This window comes from Hyperolius riggenbachi, chromosome 9, assembly GCF_040937935.1.
Source record: "Hyperolius riggenbachi isolate aHypRig1 chromosome 9, aHypRig1.pri, whole genome shotgun sequence".
NCBI lineage: Eukaryota > Metazoa > Chordata > Amphibia > Anura > Hyperoliidae > Hyperolius > Hyperolius riggenbachi.
The window spans coordinates 222,273,919-222,293,456 of NC_090654.1; the positions used below are offsets into that span (position 1 = coordinate 222,273,919).

General features: G+C 44.0%; 1 protein-coding gene across 8 annotated transcripts in view; it reads left to right on the plus strand.

Annotated features, from left to right (window-relative positions):
- The window catches only part of RALGAPA1 (Ral GTPase activating protein catalytic subunit alpha 1), a 335,676-nt gene that overhangs the window by 211,441 nt on the left and 104,697 nt on the right, over window positions 1-19,538 (plus strand). For all 8 annotated transcript variants that reach the window (XM_068254030.1, XM_068254031.1, XM_068254033.1 and 5 more), the window contains 4 exons: window positions 11,348-12,191; window positions 13,043-13,114; window positions 14,511-14,634; window positions 16,856-17,008. In XM_068254030.1, coding sequence (XP_068110131.1) covers window positions 11,348-12,191; window positions 13,043-13,114; window positions 14,511-14,634; window positions 16,856-17,008 — 1,193 coding nt within the window. The remainder of the gene's footprint in view (window positions 1-11,347; window positions 12,192-13,042; window positions 13,115-14,510; window positions 14,635-16,855; window positions 17,009-19,538) is intronic.

Consider the following 19,538-nt stretch of genomic DNA (forward strand, 5'->3'; position numbering starts at 1 on the left):
TAAAAGGAACTTTAGGTGAGCAACATCTGGGGGCTGCCATATTTATTTCATTTTAAATAATACCAGTTGCCTGGCAGTCCTGCTGATTTCTGCAGTAATATTTGAATCACACACCTGAAACAAGCATTCGGCTAATCCAGTCAGACTTTAGTCATAGACATCTGATCTGCTTGCTTGTTTAGATCCTGAACTGGCATGCAGATGTTTCTGACTGAAGTCTGACTGGTTTAGCTACATGCTTGTTTCAGGTGTGTGATCTAGAAACTGCTGCTGCCAAAGGGGATCAGCAGGACTTCCAGGCAACTGGTATTGTTTGAAATGAAATAAATGTGGCAGCACCCATATGCCCCTCCCCTCAGGTTCCCTTTAACTCATGATTTGATTCTTGTCCTATATCTTATCTCTTGTATTGCCTCTCCTCATCTGTTTATCTCCCTTTTTAATTCAGGATAGAAAAAAATGTGTACTTACAATGCTATCTTTAAGTGACAGTGACCCCAAGCACAAGCTCTCCTCCTTGCCCCTTCTGCCAGAAGCCACTCTGCCATGCACTGTGCATTGCCTCTCCTCCCACTCCATAGCAAGAGAAAAGCATTGCTATGCTAAAGCAAAGAAGGGCGTCTGTCCTACACTTGGCCCCCAAACTGACACCCAAGAGACTTAATCCCGATCCCTTTGGGCACTTACCCTTGTGCGTATGCACCTTTAGTAAGTTAAAGGGGTTCTGTAGAAGCTATTAAACAAAATACTGACACTTACCTGGGGCTTCTATCGGCCCCTGCAGCTGTCATGTCCCGCGCCGTCCTCCTACAATCCTCCATTCCCTGCCGCCAGACCTGGTCTAAATATGCTTCTAACTAAACTGCGGCTGTGCGCATGCTCACTCCCGCAGGTGTCATCAGCGGCTTACTGCGCAGGCGCAGTACAAGAAAACCTCTTACTGCGCAGTAAGCTCCTGATGGCGTGCACGGGAACGAGCAGTTAGTTAGACGAATTATACAGACGGCGTAGAATGGAGAATCGTAGGACGACGGCGCGGGACAATAGCTGCAGGGGGGCGATAGAAGCCCCAGGTATGTGTTCGTTTTTTGTTTTTATTGGCCTCCACAGAACCCCTTTAAGCGAATAGATCATGAGACCAGTGCCGCCTAGTGGCCAAAGAGCAGCTGGGAACTGATATCTTCAAAAAAACAATTGTGGAGGCGCCCTTGATGATATGATACTACTAGATGTTGTATATATGCGAAGCACAATTTCTTACTCTCTCAGAAGGACAAACCGTTTCTTAATGGAAAAAGTAATGTGTATGCATGCCCGTTAGACAACACGTTTCACGGGTTTTGGCCCGCTTCTACGGATCAAGTGCCTGTAGAACTTTTGGTCATGAATGTGAGCCCCTAAAAAGATTTTTAGGCGAGAAGGTAAGAAATTACTCTTCTCATATTTACAACATCCAGTAGTATCATGTCATGAAGGGTTTACATTGGGCTCCGCATGCACTCAACATAATACATAACAATTGATACGGCACACCAAAACCTGCCAAGGACATCCACAGTATCAGAGCTGCAAGAAGGGGAGGAGGAACAGCTTGTTAATGATTACTACGGTACTTTTCAAAGCATCTATAGAAGTGCTTATTACCAGCACAAGTAAAGGGCGAATACTGCGGCTGGAGGAGGGCCCCGATGCAGTTGCAACCTTAGCATCTCCTATTGCTACGCCACTGAATAGGAGCTTCTTTTCAGAATGAATCAGAAGACTTTGCGCGATCTCTACCTGTAACATGTGACATATGCGCTGATTGATTTCCTGAGCTGTCTGAACATCTGTCTTGTATATCCATCTCTTTATGACGTTTATATCAGCCACATGGTGTCCTGCCAGGTTTGCCTCTAGGAACTCAGGAAACATGATCCATAATTGCTTCTGCTTTTTGTATTTTTTTGGTTTTTATGTTCGCCTAATCCAATCAACATTAGTTTGCATAACAGTCACAAATAAACCAGTCTTAATTAAAGTAGAAGAAAAGTAATTGCATGCATATGTCTACCTCTTTTCTAATAATGTCAGCGCCCGAGGCCAGAGCTCTTAAATACAGATGAATTGTGAGCGCTTACCGACTGTATTGTTTAATTATCAGATGCCAAGTTAGAGTGGCGTATTAGCGGAAAGGATGAGTTTGATATTCTGCCCTTAATTAGAAGATGATCAGATTTGTCTTCCCCCGGTGACCTATAGTTAAACTCTGAAGCCCAAAGGGAGCATTTCTGTGTGCTGTGTTAAGATGTGATCTAGAGACAGAGCTCGTGCCATCGAGCTGAGTGCAGCTGTAACTGCATTGTCCTATGGCAGGTCATTTTCACTATCGAGCTAATCATGTAATGCGCACATCACCACCGTGGCTATTGTGTTTTTTGCAAAGCTGTCGGGTTATAAATGGCAAAGTAAATGATCATCGGAAGGAGCCTTATTTCCTAGTGTGAAATTATGAGTTTTATTACTTTTCCATAAATCAAGTGCTTAATAATGCAGCTAATTCCAGTTCTTCATCTGCCAAGGAGCAGATGAAGGCGCTGTGCCTACATGTGGCCATGCATTGCCAGGCTTGCTTTTTTTTGCCACAAGTGTGCAAAATTATAATTTTCACATGTAATGAATCTGTTCTACTTTAACCAAAAACCTTACAGAAATTCAAGTTTCAAAATCAGTCAGCCTATAACAAAGTCTAAAATATCATTCCATTCACAGAAACCTAAATTTAAAGAGGAACTGTAACCAAGGATTGAACTTCATCCCAATCAGTAGCTGATACCCCCTTTTATCAAATAGATAATCAATAGATCATAGTATGTATGACTGATATTGAGGTGAAACCCCTCCCACCGTGTGATGGCTGGACCTAAGTCCTGTCTTGTTGCATTGTGGGAAATCACGGCTGTTTTCACCTGCCAAGCAACCAGTATCTCTCTTTGTGCATATGTATATCTATAAAAAAAAAATCAACCTTTTAGCCTATCACATTGTTAGTGGGTGTGGTTACAGATAAGGGCAGTTGGTGCTGTCTGTTTTTTTTTTCATGTCTGCCAGCTGTAAAGATGGTTACGTGCAGGCTGATTGGCTGATTGTGGATCAATATGAACATATTACATGGCAAATATCAATCATTTCCTCTGTTTTTTAACTTCTCACTTTGCTATGTATTGATTTATTTTTTCCCCTTTTTGCTAAAGTTCTTCTTTATTAATGGCCCTGCTAAAATCCACTAACTTATTACAACAAATTACTAGCAGTTTCTTGAAAGCTGCACACTATGGAGCCTCACTACCTCAGCAGCAGGCATACATAGAAAATAGGTGCCTGGAAATGTGGGCACAGCAAGAAACCACTAGAAGAATATCGGTAATATTACAATATATTTGACTATGAGGTGCCAGATAATGCCAATAGTAGGCAATGTTACCAATATTCTACTGTCGCTTTATCTATTCTACCTCTCACACTAACCTTCCACGCTAACTACTTTTGACGCTGACCTACACCCTACCCACGCCTAACACAAAGTTATCGAACGCGGGCACATCCCGGGCATCTTATCACTCACCCTCGCTACATAGTTACTAAACGTTATGCACCTCTCAAACACTTTTACCGATATTTGGTGCACTACTGCCTCTGTGTTCGCGGCCATCTAACGTTCAGATAGCCATGCTCCATACACCCCTAGCTCATCCTGTTGAATGTGTAATAGCCAAACGTTGATGTCCAAATTAAACCCTGAGCATTACTATGCATTGTGATCTACGCATTGCCCAAATTAGCAGGTGCCCAAATGACCTGCTTCACAGCAGCACTGATTGCTGTCACTTTGTTGAGTCGTCCTAGTTAGATGAGAATCCCACTAGTGACTTTGCTGCTAAGTTTCTCTGAAAATGGCCTTATGCTTAGAGGCTGGGACTAGGAGGGGCAGGGTTGGGTGTAGGCATCTCATGGGCAGCAGGGGACCTGGTTGGGCTTCTGGACAAGGAAATCCAGTCAAACACCCAGGGGTTCAGAAGAACCTCATTTTAATACCAGCAGCCTGTGATGCTGAGGTGGAAAGGCTTTTTTTTACACAACCTTGACACCAATTTACTTGAATCCAAACTTCTACAAGTTTAGTTTAGTGCTATGGCAATGCCAGGAACAGAAGGTGACAGAAAATCACCTCATTGGGGACATAAAGAAAAGTAAAAACCTTATTGGGATTCTACAACAACAAGGAAAGAAAGCACCGAAGCACCGCTCACTCAAACCAGGACAGTGCTGGGACCAGGATGGCCATATCCAAAGGTCTGTAGCAAAAAGAGAGAAGTCCCGCACGTCGTCCTAAAATCTGTTCCTTTATTATGGACGTATCCAAAAGTCAACACACATGATCACACATCTTCAGCTGACATGTTTCAGACCTACTGGTCCTTAAAGAGAACCCGAGGTGGCCTTGTATTACGTTAGTGGGGCACAGAGGCTGGTTGGGCACACTAACACCAGCCTCTGTTGCCCCATCGTGTGTCTCAAAGACCCCCCTGCTCGCCGCTATACTCCCCGCAGTGCTGGCGACACGCAGCGCGTCGCCAGCACAATGTTTACTCTAGCGCTGTCTGTCAGCGCCGCTCCCACGCCTCCTCCGCATCGCCACTACCCGCCCTCGTCCCTTCCCTCCAATCAGCGGGAGGGAAGGGACGAGGGCGGGTAGCGGCGATGCGGAGGAGGCGGCGGAGCGGCGCTGACAGACAGCGCTAGAGTAAATATTGTGCTGGCGACACGCTGCGTGTCGCCAGCACTGCGTGGGTATAGCGGCGAGCAGGGGGGTCTTTGAGACACACGATGGGGCAACAGAGGCTGGTGTTAGTGTGACCAACCAGCCTCTGTGCCCCACTTACGTAATACAATGCCACCTCGGGTTCTCTTTAATCATAGCTGAGGTAAAAATGACACAGGGTAACCATACAGTGGAAGAAATAATTATTTGACCCCTCACTGATTTTGTAAGTTTGTCCGATGACAAAGAAATGAAAAGTCTCAGAACAGTATCATTTCAATGGTAGGTTTATTTTAACAGTGGCAGATAGCACATCAAAAGGAAAATCGAAAAAATAACCTTAAATAAAAGATAGCAACTGATTTGCATTTCATTGAGTGAAATAAGTTTTTGAACCCTCTAACAATAAGGGCTCGTTTCCACTATTGCGGTGCGGAATCGCCTGGATTCCACCGCTGATGAAATCGCATGCAGCTGCGGTTTTTTACGCGTTATATTACGCGATTACGCATGCGATTTCGCATAGGTTAGGCTATATGCGTTTTTAACCATGTCACTGCCTGTGTTAATTTACATTGGTTCCTATGCGTAATCGCACGCGTAATCGCGTAAAAAACGCGGAAAAAAACGCATGCGATTTCCCTATTAAATACATTGCATGCGATTCGCATGCATTCCACTCTCAGGCAAATTCGTTGGCTCTTTTGTGCGTTTTTTCACCGCTCAAAAAAACGCACATCACCAACGCAACAGTGGAAACCGGCCCATCCACTTGTATACCATGTGCGAATCCGCATGCATTGGACGCATGCGGATTCGCGATAGTGGAAACGAGCCCTAAAAGACTTAATACTTAGTGGAAAAACCCTTGTTTGCAAGCACAGAGGTCAAACGTTTCTTGTAATTGATGACCAAGTTTGCACACATTTTAGGAGGAATGTTGGTCCACTCCTCTTTGCAGATCATCTCTAAATCCCTAAGGTTTCGAGGCTGCCTCTGTGCAACTCATAGCTTGAGCTCCCTCCATAGGTTTTCTATTGGATTAAGGTCCGGAGACTGACTAGGCCACTCCATGACCTTAATGTGCTTCTTCTTGAGCCACTCCTTTGTTGCCTTTGCTGTATGTTTTGGGTCATTGTCGTGCTGGAACACCCATCCATGACCCATTTTCAGTTTCCTGGCAGAGGGAAGGAGGTTGTCGTTCAGGATTTCACAATACATGGCTCCGTCCATTTTCCCGTTAATGCGATTAAGTTGTCCTGTGCCCTTAGCAGAAAAACACCCCCAAAGCAAAATGTTTCCACCCCCATGCTTGACGGTGGGGGAGGTGTTTTGGGGGTCATAGGCAGCATTTTTCTTCCTCCAAACACAGCGAGTTGAGTTAATGCCAAATAGCTCTATTTTGGTCTCATCAGACCACAGCACCTTCTCTCAGTCACTCACAGAATCATTCAGGTGTTCATTGGCAAACTTCAGACGGGCCTGCACATGTGCCTTCTTGAGCAGGGGGACCTTGCGAGCCCTGCAAGATTTTAATCCATTGCGGTGTAATGTGTTTCCAATGGTTTTCTTGGTGACTGTGGTCCCTGCTAATTTGAGGTCATTCACAAACTCCTCCCGTGTAGTTCTAGGATGCTTTTTCACCTTTCTCAGAACCATTGACACCCCACGAGGTGAGATCTTGCGTGGAGCCCCAGAGCGAGGTCGATTGATGGTCATTTTGTGCTCCTTCCATTTTCGAACAATCGCACCAACAGTTGTCACCTTCTCTCCCAGCTTCTTGCTAATGGTTTTGTAGCCCATTCCAGCCTTGTGCAGGTCTACAATTTTGTCTCTGACATCCTTGGACAGCTCTTTGGTCTTTCCCATGTTGCAGAGTTTGGAGTCTGCTTGATTGATTGATTCTGTGGACAGGTGTCTTTTATACAGGTGACTAGTTAACCACCCTGGCGTTCTGATAAGATTGCCAGGGAGGCTGCGGGAGGGTTTTTTTTTTTAATAAAAAAAAAACTATTTCATGCAGCCAACTGAAAGTTGGCTGCATGAAAGCCCACTAGAGGGCGCTCTGGAGGCGTTCTTCCGATCGCCTCCGGCGCCCAGAATAAACAAGGAAGGCCGCAATGAGCGGCCTTCCTTGTTTTGCTTAGATCGTCGCCATAGCGACGAGCGGAGTGACGTCATGGACGTCAGCCGACGTCCTGACGTCAGCCGCCTCCGATCCAGCCCTTAGCGCTGGCCGGAACTTTTTGTTCCGGCTACGCTGGGCTCAGGCGGCTGGGGGGACCCTCTTTCGCCGCTGCTCGCGGCGGATCGCCGCAGAGCGGCGGCGATCAGGCAGCACACGCGGCTGGCAAAGTGCCGGCTGCGTGTGCTGCTCTTTATTTGAAGAAAATCGGCCCAGCAGGGCCTGAGCGGCAGCCTCCGGCGGTGATGGACGAGCTGAGCTCGTCCATACCGCCAGGCTGGTTAAGACAGGTGTCCTTAATGAGGGTGACTAATTGAGTAGAAGTGTCTAACCACTCTGTGGGAGCCAGAACTCTTAATGGTTGGTAGGGGTTCAAAAACTTATTTCACTCAATGAGATGCAAATCAGTTGCTATCTTTTATTTAAGGTTATTTTTTTCGATTTTCCTTTTGATGTGCTATCTGCCACTGTTAAAATAAACCTACCATTGAAATGATACTGTTCTGAGACTTTTCATTTCTTTGTCATTGGACAAACTTACAAAATCAGTGAGGGGTCAAATAATTATTTCCTCCACTGTATATACCCTCCCCCTGTGGAGGGGGCGGCCCCAAACAACTGGGGACACACCCTCAAACTCCACATACAGGAGGGGATATTAACAAATAGATAAAGGGTTGCAGATGTCAGAAATCAAAATTCACAACCATTATGATTAATTATATACAAAAAAAAACAACATCTGACAGCCCCAATCCAATGGTATACATAATAAAACAATAAAATCAACTAAATGTGTTAAAAAGAAAGTATTTGAACAGCAGGCTACAAGGATAGATTTATGTAATTAAAGCTAGGTCCCACCGAGAATTCAAACCTCCAGGAAGCCTCGTACCCAGCCTAAAAATCCATAAGGCCTCACAGCTTTTTAATTGTTTGGATATATCACCACCCCTAGCATTCTGAGATACCCTCTCAAGACCATGAAAAGAGAAAGAGGACATGTCGCCATGATGTACCTGGCGAAAATGTTTCGCCACATTCGAAATGTTCGTGCTCAGCCATCCCGGACCGCAGTAATGTTCCCCTATTCTTGCACGCAGAGGTCTGGTAGTGCATCCCACATATTGTAGGGCACATTCACTACAAGTGACCAGATATATAACATGTCGGGTGCCACAATTAATAAACTGTTTGATAGGGAACCTGCGACCGTTAGAGGCAGAAATAGCCTCCTGAATCCGAGTATGGACACTGCAATAGCGACATGTCCTCACACCACATCTATAGGAACCTAAAGTACTGAGCCAAGTAGGAGTCCTAGACCCAGAGTTATATAAGCTTGGGGATAGTGATTGGGCCAAAGTGGGAGCATGCCTACTAGCGAAGCGCACACCCTGCCGTAAAACACAGCGCAGATCCTCATCCCCCTCCAAAATAGGGAGGTATTTTTTAAGGATCAATACGATCCTGTTATACTCCGTACTATACGTTGTCACAAATGTAGGTTTGGAATTCTTAGTACCACCTTGGTCCATATTCTCTAAAAGCTGGTCCCTGTTTCTAGAGACAGCCCGCATTTTACCCCTCCTAATCATCCATTCAGGATATCCCCTCTCACGTAATCTCGTTTCCACCTTTCCAAACTCCTCCCCGAGCCAGGCTCCCTCCGAGCAATTGCGGTGGGCTCTAATAAATTCCCCAACGGGGACCCCGCGAATGGTATGCATCGGATGACAGCTCGTGGCTCGGAGGGTGTTGTTCCCACTACAGGGTTTCCGGTAAGTCCTAGTATGGACTACCCCTCTAATTGGGTCCCCCACCAAGGTGACATCTAAATAATCTATGGAGTTGGTATTCCAACTAGAGGTAAACTGTAAATTGAGGGCATTGGAGTTGAGATAACTCAAAAATATGGCTCTAATCTGTCACATCGGGAACGGCAGGCCCTCCTGGAGCTTAAATATAATTCTAATATTGTTATTCGTAGTGCTGATAAGGGGGGGGGGGGGGGGGGCTGTTGTCGTTCTTGACAGTGATAGCTATAGAGCTGAAGTATTAAGACAATTGGGTGATCCTGCTGTATATCAGAAACTATTTTGGAGGGGGATGAGGATCTGCGCTGTGTTTTACGGCAGGGTGTGCGCTTCGCTAGTAGGCGTGCTCCCACTTTGGCCCAATCACTATCCCCAAGCTTATATAACTCTGGGTCTAGGACTCCTACTTGGCTCAGTACTTTAGGTTCCTATAGATGTGGTGTGAGGACATGTCGCTATTGCAGTGTCCATACTCGGATTCAGGAGGCTATTTCTGCCTCTAACGGTCGCAGGTTCCCTATCAAACAGTTTATTAATTGTGGCACCCGACATGTTATATATCTGGTCACTTGTAGTGAATGTGCCCTACAATATGTGGGATGCACTACCAGACCTCTGCGTGCAAGAATAGGGGAACATTACTGCGGTCCGGGATGGCTGAGCACGAACATTTCGAATGTGGCGAAACATTTTCGCCAGGTACATCATGGCGACATGTCCTCTTTCTCTTTTCATGGTCTTGAGAGGGTATCTCAGAATGCTAGGGGTGGTGATATATCCAAACAATTAAAAAGCTGTGAGGCCTTATGGATTTTTAGGCTGGGTACGAGGCTTCCTGGAGGTTTGAATTCTCGGTGGGACCTAGCTTTAATTACATAAATCTATCCTTGTAGCCTGCTGTTCAAATACTTTCTTTTTAACACATTTAGTTGATTTTATTGTTTTATTATGTATACCATTGGATTAGGGCTGTCAGATGTTGTTTTTTTTTGTATATAATTAATCATAATGGTTGTGAATTTTGATTTCTGACATCTGCAACCCTTTATCTATTTGTTAGTATCCCCTCCTGTATGTGGAGTTTGAGGGTGTGTCCCCAGTTGTTTGGGGCCGCCCCCTCCACAGGGGGAGGGTATATATGGTTACCCTGTGTCGTTTTTACCTCAGCTATGATTAAGGACCAGTAGGTCTGAAACATGGCAGCTGAAGATGTGTGATCATGTGTGTTGACTTTTGGATACGTCCATAATAAAGGAACAGATTTTAGGACGACGTGCGGGCCTTCTCTCTTTTTGCTAACAACAACAACAAACAGAACATTTATATCGCGCTTTTCTCCTGGCGGACTCAAAGCGCCAGAGCTGCAGCCACAAGGACGCGCTCTATAGGCAGTAGCAATGTTAGGTAGACTTGCCCAAGGTCTCCTACTGAATAGGTGCTGGTTTACTGAACAGGCTGAGCCGAGATTTTAACCCAGGTCTCCTGTGTCAGAGGCAGAGCCCTTAACCATCACACCTTCCAGCCACTTTTCACAGTATCTAGACAAAAACTAAATGTTTAGGTTCAGCTGGGCTTTGCCTGAGTTAACAATTACTCTACCTCATAGTCCTCTGATGGTTGCCTCTAATGCCTGACTATGTTTCAGCTGTTAGAGAGGAAAAAAAACAAAACATTTGTTAACGTCCTTAAAGTGAACCTCCAGACTAAAAATCTATTTAGCAGCACTGAAAAGGCTTCGTGTTTCTTTAACAGCTTCACAGCATCAGAACTTTGTTTTTCTTGCCAAAGCCTCATTTTTAGTTGCACAGTAGCTAAGCTCCGCCCCATCAAAGAAGACTGCCCGGGCATTTTTCCCCTGATGCTGTGCAAAGCATTATGGGATTTCTGATGATTATGTTCTTGTTGCTTAGCAACTGGGAGGGGTGATCAGGACACAGGACAGTTGGAACTGTGTCTCATTCTCTCTGACACCTCCTTTCAACCAAAAAGATGGCTGCCCCCATGAAATCACAAACATTTGCCTGTTCTTTTAAAACAGGGTGGATAAGAGATTATATTACCTATCTATTTTAGGGGGGGGTTGAAAAAAAAACCATGAATTAATCCCCTTAACTAAGTGCTTCTGAAAATAAAGAAATCCATGAGCACACACCCCATGAGGAGATGGGCTAGTCCAAAACCTGACCTTACTTACTGTAAGTGACAGCAACATAGGAGAAAAGTAATTTATGGGTTAAAACAAATGTATTTCTTGTATATGTGTGTGTGTGTGTGTGTGTGTGTGTGTGTGTATATATATATATATATTATATATATATATTATATTATATTTAAAATTTTATGATCATGACAGTGGTCCTTTAAATAACTGACTTGCACCTAGCTACTTTTGTTTTGTTTTGATTTTATTTTTTTTTCTTAAGTTTGGCTTAATTTTTTATTTACATGTCTCTATACGGTTTGTAAACTGGTTTTATTTGTGTACTAAGAAATGGTGTAATTGACACACACATTGGGTTTTTTTGTTTGTTTTTGTTTTTCTAGTGAAAATCCCCAAGCAGCAAGGCTTGATCCCGGTAGCGGCACGTACAGTTATGACACACCTGGTGAATCACTTAGGACATTATCCAATGAGTGGTGACCCTGCCATGCTCACCAGTCAGATCTGTGAGAATCATGACAATCCTTACAGTGACAGTTTAGACCTCTCCCCTCAGCTCTTCCACAGCCCCAACCTTCAGTTATTCACTTTGAACAATACCACGTTGGTGTCTTGCTTGCAAATTCCAGCAGAGGAGAAACTACCTCCTGGTGAGGACCTCTCTTCTGCCAGCTCTACTGTGCGTATTATCCTAAGGGACCTTTCAGGTAAATACTGTTGGGAATCTTCTATCCTTTATGGACCTGCACTAGAATGTTCTGGACAAAAGTCTTCCTCTCTTCCCACTTTTCCTACGTCTTCTGTTAGCCTAGAGGAAGAACATCCAACTGCCCAACGGGAGGCAGAGGAGTTCTCCTCACTCCAATCAAGAAGGAGAGGCAGGGAATCTCTGCCTTCATGGGACACCTTGTCAGATGAGGAAGATGCTCTTGACTGCCTTTTGCAGTTTCTGGGAGCCACAAGTCCTGAGTGCCTTCAAAGACCAGGAGTCCCTCTGAATGTTCCTTCACCGCCACCTGCCTGTATCTCTGAGAAACTGGAAAATGAGGTCATTAATGCCATTTTAAAGCAAAGTGCAAAAGAGAAGGAGTTTGTGGTGGAGCACTGCAGTAACCTCCACATGAGGGCCATGCCTCAGGAGGAGCCAGCCAACCAAAAGCCAGAGTCCGCCTTTTACTACTCAAGATTGCTGTTTAGCATCCTCGGCATGAATTCATGGGAGAAGAGGTAAATCTTATGCTGACTTTTTTATTTGCTTTAATTACCATACATTATGCAATTGCAAGTACAGTGGTTTCTGTTTCTTTACATTTTCTGAAGTTCAGAATTTGTCAGTTAAAATCACAAGTTACAATTGCATACTGTATTTATGACAAAAAGCAAAGTTCTCCAACTACACAGTGCACCACATACTATGGCCTCTAGACGCCCTCTGCACCAGTAATTGAGAGTAAACTAGTAAGAGAAATATTTCAAGAGCTGTTAGGAGGGCAAAAACAAGCAATCTTACCATTTCTATGTAATTTAAAGCGGAACTGAAGTAAGTTTTAAACAAACTGTATCACTTACCTGGGGCTTCTGCACGTCCCCAGCAGCCGTCCTGTCCCACGCCGGTCCTCCACGATCCTCCGTTTTCCCGCCGCCAGCTACTTTCAGTTTTGCCGCCGGGCCACTGCGCCTTCTTTACGTTCCAGTCTGCAATAGCGCTATTGCAGACGGCAACATGTAAAAAGTATACGCTTGGCAGAGCTGGGCAGGCCTCGGCTTACAAGTCAAGGAACGAAATGCAGCGGCGGCGGGAGAATGGAGGATTGTGGAGGACCGGCGTGGGACAGAACGGCTGCTGGGGGCTTGCAGAAGCCCCAGGTAAGTGAAACAGTTTGTTTTAAAACTAACTTCAGTTCCACTTTAAGGGACTGCCTCAAGTATATTCCTTCAATATACTCACTCAGTTTACCTTTCTACTACATAGATTTGGTAAGATTGAACAAAACTTATTGGATCATTACTCATCACCATTAAATTATGGTATTGTGAGCATTATCTGTTATATGTACTAAACTAATGTTACTTTGCAGGAGAAGTTTTCACCTTCTCAAGAAAAATGAGAAGTTGCTGAGGGAGCTGAGGAACCTGGACTCCAGGCAATGGTAAGAGCAGCACAGGTTGAAAACTCCTAGTTTGAGCAAAATGTATGACTGGCCTTATTGGATTAAATCAGTTCTGTGGCCTGCGCAGTTTTGGCCACTTAAGGACTTAAGTCTTCTGTTTCCTTCCACTTCTCGCCTGTGATCACTGTGATAGCTCGCGGTGAGCACAGGGGCAGGGACAATATGCCGAGTTAAGTGGCAGGAGCGCCTAGCCACTGGATATTTAAATCTACGTCCTGGCAGGGCTAAGAGGCTCCAAACAGAATGTAAATTTCAATCTGCTGCGTCCAAAACTTGTTAAACGTTTTCATGTAGCCATTCTATGCTGTAGCACAAAGATAAAGGACAACAATTCTTAAAACATGCATAAGCAGTGTATTCAAAGCATTGGTAGAAAAGAAAAAACACCATATAGAAAGTGCCTCCTGCTCAGTTTAGCCTAGGCTGGTTAAAGAGGTAAGGCTTCATTTTAGAGCATCAGAGTTTGAGATACTCAGAAATATTTTTATTTTTTAGACATGGCAGCTGAAGATGTTTAGGTGGACAAAAATATGCATCCAGAAGAACTTTAAAGTTTGATTAAGCACCTTCCAGGTGTAGTTAGACATTCCAGTTGTAAACTCAGACTAGAACCATATTATACTGCAAGATTGACACTTGGTAAATGTTATTCAGTTATAGATGGCTTTTCTCACCACAGTTTTCTGTCTCACCCGGCCAAGAGTCTTATATCTGATATTATGGTGCATTCCTGGTTTTTTTTCCAGTTTTTCCTGTTTGTCAGCATACAAAATAAAATAGCAGTAAGGCTGCTTTAACACTAGTTTTATTTGCATCTCTCTGGTACCCAGTTTCTGTAGCTGCTCCTTACTGACACTTTCTGGTTGAAGAGGACGTGGAGGGTCTGCAATGATAAGCCCCTCTCCCATGACCAGGGGCTCTTCTGCATTAGTGCAGGGTCATATCTCCATTAAATTATTTTTTTCCACCACCAAAACCCTCCTGTGCTTGCCTAAAGCATTGAATTTCTAGTGATGACATCATGCTGGGGCTTGCAGATGGGTTTTGCCCATTGCTATTACTTCAGGGAAAGAGTGCGGCTCACATGCAACTTACCCCCTTCTCTTTCCAGATGATTGGAGGAGCCATGGTTGTTAAAGCCACCGATCCTTCCTTCCAGACTTTTGATCAGTGAGGGGCGTGGCTACAGAATATCATACAAGACTGGGGGGGAGGGGTTTATCAGGATTGAATTGGTGCAGGAGGTCTGAAATGTGGCATGGTAGGTAGTAGTAGGGGGTGGCATGAAGAATGAATCTGAAGTAAATTTGTGGTGTTTCTCATAATGTTGTTTTTTTTTTTTTTTTTTTTTTTTTTAATCTTTCTCTTAAATCAGCCGTGAAACACACAAAATAGCAGTTTTCTATGTTGCGGATGGTCAGGAAGATAAGAACTCCATACTGTCTAATACTGGAGGCAGCCAGGAGTATGAAGACTTTGTTGCTGGGCTTGGATGGGAGGTATGTATTCCACATATATCTTCTTCTTGTTTGTTGTCTTCCATATCCAGTAATCCTATTGATCAGTTCATAAACCAGTAGGAAATTCAAGTGGCAAATTCATAGATGCTTTCGTCAGAATCCTTGAAATAGAGCAGGGGTGTCAAACTCAAATACAAAGTGGGCCAAAATTATTATTATTTATTGTATTTATACAATGGATACAAGCATGACAGATGTAACAAGATTGTAGAATAAGTTATAGAAAGCAAACAGGGAACAAGATACATGATCACTCGATTTCGGGCTGGTTAGGTAGCCCCAGTAATACAAGTACGAGGCTGTGATAGGAAAGGAGCACACGATCATGTAGACTACACTAGGGAAGGAAGGACCCTGCCAAATGCTTACAATCTAGGGGGGGCACACTAGGTAGGGCTGTGGAATAAATATTCAGTCTAGAGTTACTGTGTGGTAGAGGGTGGGTAGGCCATCTTAAAGAGACTCCGTAACAAAAACTGCATCCTGTTTTTTATCATCCTACAAGTTCCAAAAGCTATTCTAATGTGTTTTGGCTTACTGCAGCACTTTATACTATCACTGTCTCTGTAATAAATCAACTTATCTCTCTCTTGTCAGACTTGTCAGGCCTGTGTCTGGAAGGCTGCCAAGTTCTTCAGTGTTGTGGTTCTGCTATGAACTCCCCCCATCCAGGCCCCTTTCTGCACACTGCCTGTGTGATATTTAGATTAGTGCAGCTTCTCTCTGTTCTAGTATCTTTTACAAGCTGGATAAATCCTCCTCTGAGCTGGCTGGGCTTTCACATACTGAGGAATTACATACAGGCACAGCTGTCTGCACTCTGCAGGAAGAAATAGCCTGACACTTCAGTGGAAGATAGCTGCAGGGGGAAAGAAACACAAATGATCTCTTGAGATTCAAAAGGATGGCTGTATACCGCCTGCTTGTGTATGGATGTATTTTCTATGTGTGGACATACTGTACATCAACCTACTTCCTGTTTTGGTGGCCATTTTGTTTGTTTATAAACAAACTTTTTAAAACTGTTTTTAACCACTTTTAATGCGGCGATGAGCGGCGAAATTGTGACAGAGGGTAATAGGAGATGTCCCCTAACGCACTGGTATGTTTACTTTTGTGCGATTTTAACAATACAGATTCTCTTTAAAGAGGTGGGTTTTGAGGGCTTGCTTGAATGTGTTGGAGGAGGGAGCAAGTCTGATGGGAAGTGGAAGGGAGTTCTAGAGGGTTTGGAATCCTGTATGGTTTTTGTTCCACTTCTCACGTGTACACCACTTTGTATTGGTCTTTCACGTGGAATTCCAATATAATTGATTCATGTTTGTGGCAGTAAAGTGACAAAATGTGGAAAACTTCAAGGGGGCCGAATACGTTTGCAAACCACTGTATAAAACCAACGGTAAGGCACAAACATATTATTAGTATTGACCTCTTGAAACACAGAGGTACACAATTAAAAACCCTGGCCCATATGCAATTAACTTTTTCTCTGGAGTTATCTCCTAGGAGATAACACTCTTCTCATTAAAATAACTTTTCAACATGTTATAATTGAAAAAGTACCCAAAAATTGTTGAAAAAGTACTAACAAAATTAATTTGAGTATTTTCTTGCTTGGTGGTGGTTTAAAAAGCATTTTATGAAAAGGTGTAAAAATATCACCTAAGGAAAAAGTGAATTGTGTATGGGCCCCTGAGTTCCACTAATTTGGGAATGGGAATAATTAGAAGTATAAACCTTATAAATAGTAGCCAGGGGTCCAATAAAGGTCTCTGGAACCCTTGCAATGGTAGTATATGTATCCCCCTAGTGGGTCTTTAGGGCTAGACAGTACATAGTAGTGGGTCTTTAGAGCTGGATAGTATATAACACAGTACTAAGGTTACAAAAAAAAAGTGTGAGTTCTAAAGACAGGTGCCAAGGAGCAACATGTTTCGCCCCATAGGGTTTTCTCAGAGTGCAGAGTAACAGCAATGGACACACACCACCCAACATAAACCCCAGTTTTTAGTCAAAATGCTTGAATATACATATAATCAGCACATCTCTGAAGATGTACAAAGGCATCTAGTAGAGGAGGAAGCCATAGAAACCCACTGCCTACAGAAATATGTAGTGAAGAATGGTGATATGTAGGCTTTCCGTTCCTTGCTATGTAATATGCAAAGCCCTTCCCACAGTGTACTTTTTTTTTCTGCAGGTGAATTTGGCTACCCATCGGGGCTTCCTAGGAGGACTTCAGAGGAATGAAAGCACTGGTCTGAGCGCACCATATTATGCCACTTCTTTTGTGGAAGTCATGTTTCATGTCTCCACCAGGATGCTGTCTGACTCTGATGAGTGTGTAATAAAGGTAAGCAGGACAGGGAATTGAACTGCACCTGGAATCTGTGGAATACCTATTTTTGATTGTTATCAAACATGACTTGAAAATATCTCCTGAAATTCAATAAAGACAGCAAGACAAATTCTGAAAGCTGTTGCCAAATATTACCAGCAAAGTTTTGGGAAGCGTGTTAGTTCCACTGATGGGCCTTGAATGATATCCCACACCTCAGCTTCTCCTTAATTCCTTTTTTCCATTTGTGCCAGTGTATGTTCTGATGCGAGTATGCTTCTGAATCTTCCTAGCTGTGCACACACGAAGCATGTTGATTTCAATAGGCTGTGATACCCCGTCCGAATTTACGCTTGGAGTTGCTCCAAATCACCCCTAGCGAAAACAAGCCCCAACTCTGTGCACTTGCCATTTATAGCCCCTAACGGCTGGTTTACACTGATTGCTTTCAAACTGATACGTTTAGTTCTGCAGCAGTGCATTGTGATAAAGCTTCTAGTTAAAATGTGTAAATGTGAACTGAACCATAGGAAATTATGAATCCTTCACTTGGACTGCAAACCAATTATCCGTTCAGTTATAACGAAATATACCGTATAATAGTAGCAGTGGCGGCGCCAGGGGCGTGCTTTGGGTGCTGAAGCACCCCCCAAAATTCCCCAAGCACCCTATTAGCACCCCCCAGCTTGACCTGACTTTCGGCGTCTAATAAACGTTGTGTCAGTTCACCGGTAGCAACAGCCCGCAACTCCAGCAGCAGCAGAGCAGCGCTACGGTAAAATGGCGTCCGAAGCCCTGCTCTGGAGACTTCAGGTCTGCAGTGTAGGGCTTCGGGCGCCATTTTCCCGTAGCCCTGCTCTCAGTGCTGGAGTTTCATTTGCTGGCTGGCAGAGGATCGTGGGAGCTGCGCGCCGGATGGAGACCGTGACAGGAGGTCTGCTGCAGCCAGGTGAGTAAATCTTTTTTTTTTTTAATTTAGTAGCAGGTGAATTTGCTGGGCAAGTCTTCCACGTGATTGAAGTGTTTTCTGGTCAAGTCTGCCTCATGATTGAACTATTTTCTTGGCAAATCTGCCACATGATTGAAGTGTTTTCTGGGCAAATCTGCCACATGATTGAAGTGTTTTCTGGGCAAATCTGCCACGATTGAAGTGTTTTCTGGGCAAATCTGCCACATGATTGAAGTGTCTTCTGGTCAAGTCTGCCTCATGATTGAACTATTTTCTGGGCAAATCTGCCACATGATTAAACAGTTTTCTGGTCAAGTCTGCCACATGATTGAAGTGTTTTCTGGGCAAATCTGCCACATGATTGAAGTGTTTTCTGGGCAAATCTGCCACATGATTGAAGTGTTTTCTGGGCAAATCTGCCACATGATTGAAGTGCTTTCTGGTCAAGTCTACCACCTGATTGAACTATTTTCTCGGCAAATCTGCCACATGATTGAAGTGTTTTTGGTCAAATCTGCCACATGATTGAACGTGTTTTCTGGTCAAATCTGCCACATGGTTGAACGTATTTTCTGGGCAAATCTGCTCACATTACATGTATTTTCTTCAGAAAATCTTCACAATTATGTAAATTTTCTGGGGCAAGGGTCACCAAAACTTGGGCCCACTGTCTTTGTGATGCACTTTTAAAGGGAACCCGAGGTGAGAATAATATTGAGGCTGCCATATTTATCTCCTTTTAAGCGATACCAATTGCTTGGCTGCCGTGCTGGTCCTCTGCCTCTAATTCTTTCAACCATAGACCCTGAACAGGCATGCAGCAGGTCAGGGGTTTCTGACAATATTGTCAGAACTGGCATGATTAGCTGCATGTTTGTTTCTGGTGTAATTCAGTTCACTACTGCAGCCAAATAAATCAGCAGGGCTGCCAGGCAACTAGTACTGTTTAAAAGGAAATAATTATGGCAGCCTCCATATCACTCTCACCTCGGGTTCACTTTAAATTACAGTTACTGCTGGTGATTGGTGCTGGTTAGTTGTGTTCTGGATAAGTGGGACTCCTGTAGTGGCTGGATAGTGTACTGGTTAAAGGAGAACTGTATTGAAAGGTATATGGAGGCTGCCATATTGATTTCCTTTTAAACAATACCAGTTACCTGGCAGCCCTGCTGAGCTATCTGCCTGCAGAATCACACCAGAAACAAGCATGCAGCTAATCTTGTCAGATCTGACAATAATGTCAGAAACACCTGATCTGCTGCATGCTTGCTCAGGGTCTATGGCTAAAAGAGGCAGAGAGTAAGCAGGATAGCCAGGCAACTGGTATTTCTTAAAAGGAAATCAAAATGGCAGCCTCTATATACCTCTCTCAACAGTTCTCCTTTAAGGGCATTGCATATGACATGGGAGACCAGGGTTGGAATCCTGGCTAGGGTCTGTACCTATTCAGTAAGGCGTTCAAGGCAAGACTCCCTAACACTGCAGGGCGATCTCTTGAACGCGTCCCAGTGGCTGCAGCTCATGAGCGCTTTGAGTCCAACAGGAGAAAAATGCTATACAATTGTTCGGATCGGATTATTTATTTATATTTCACAC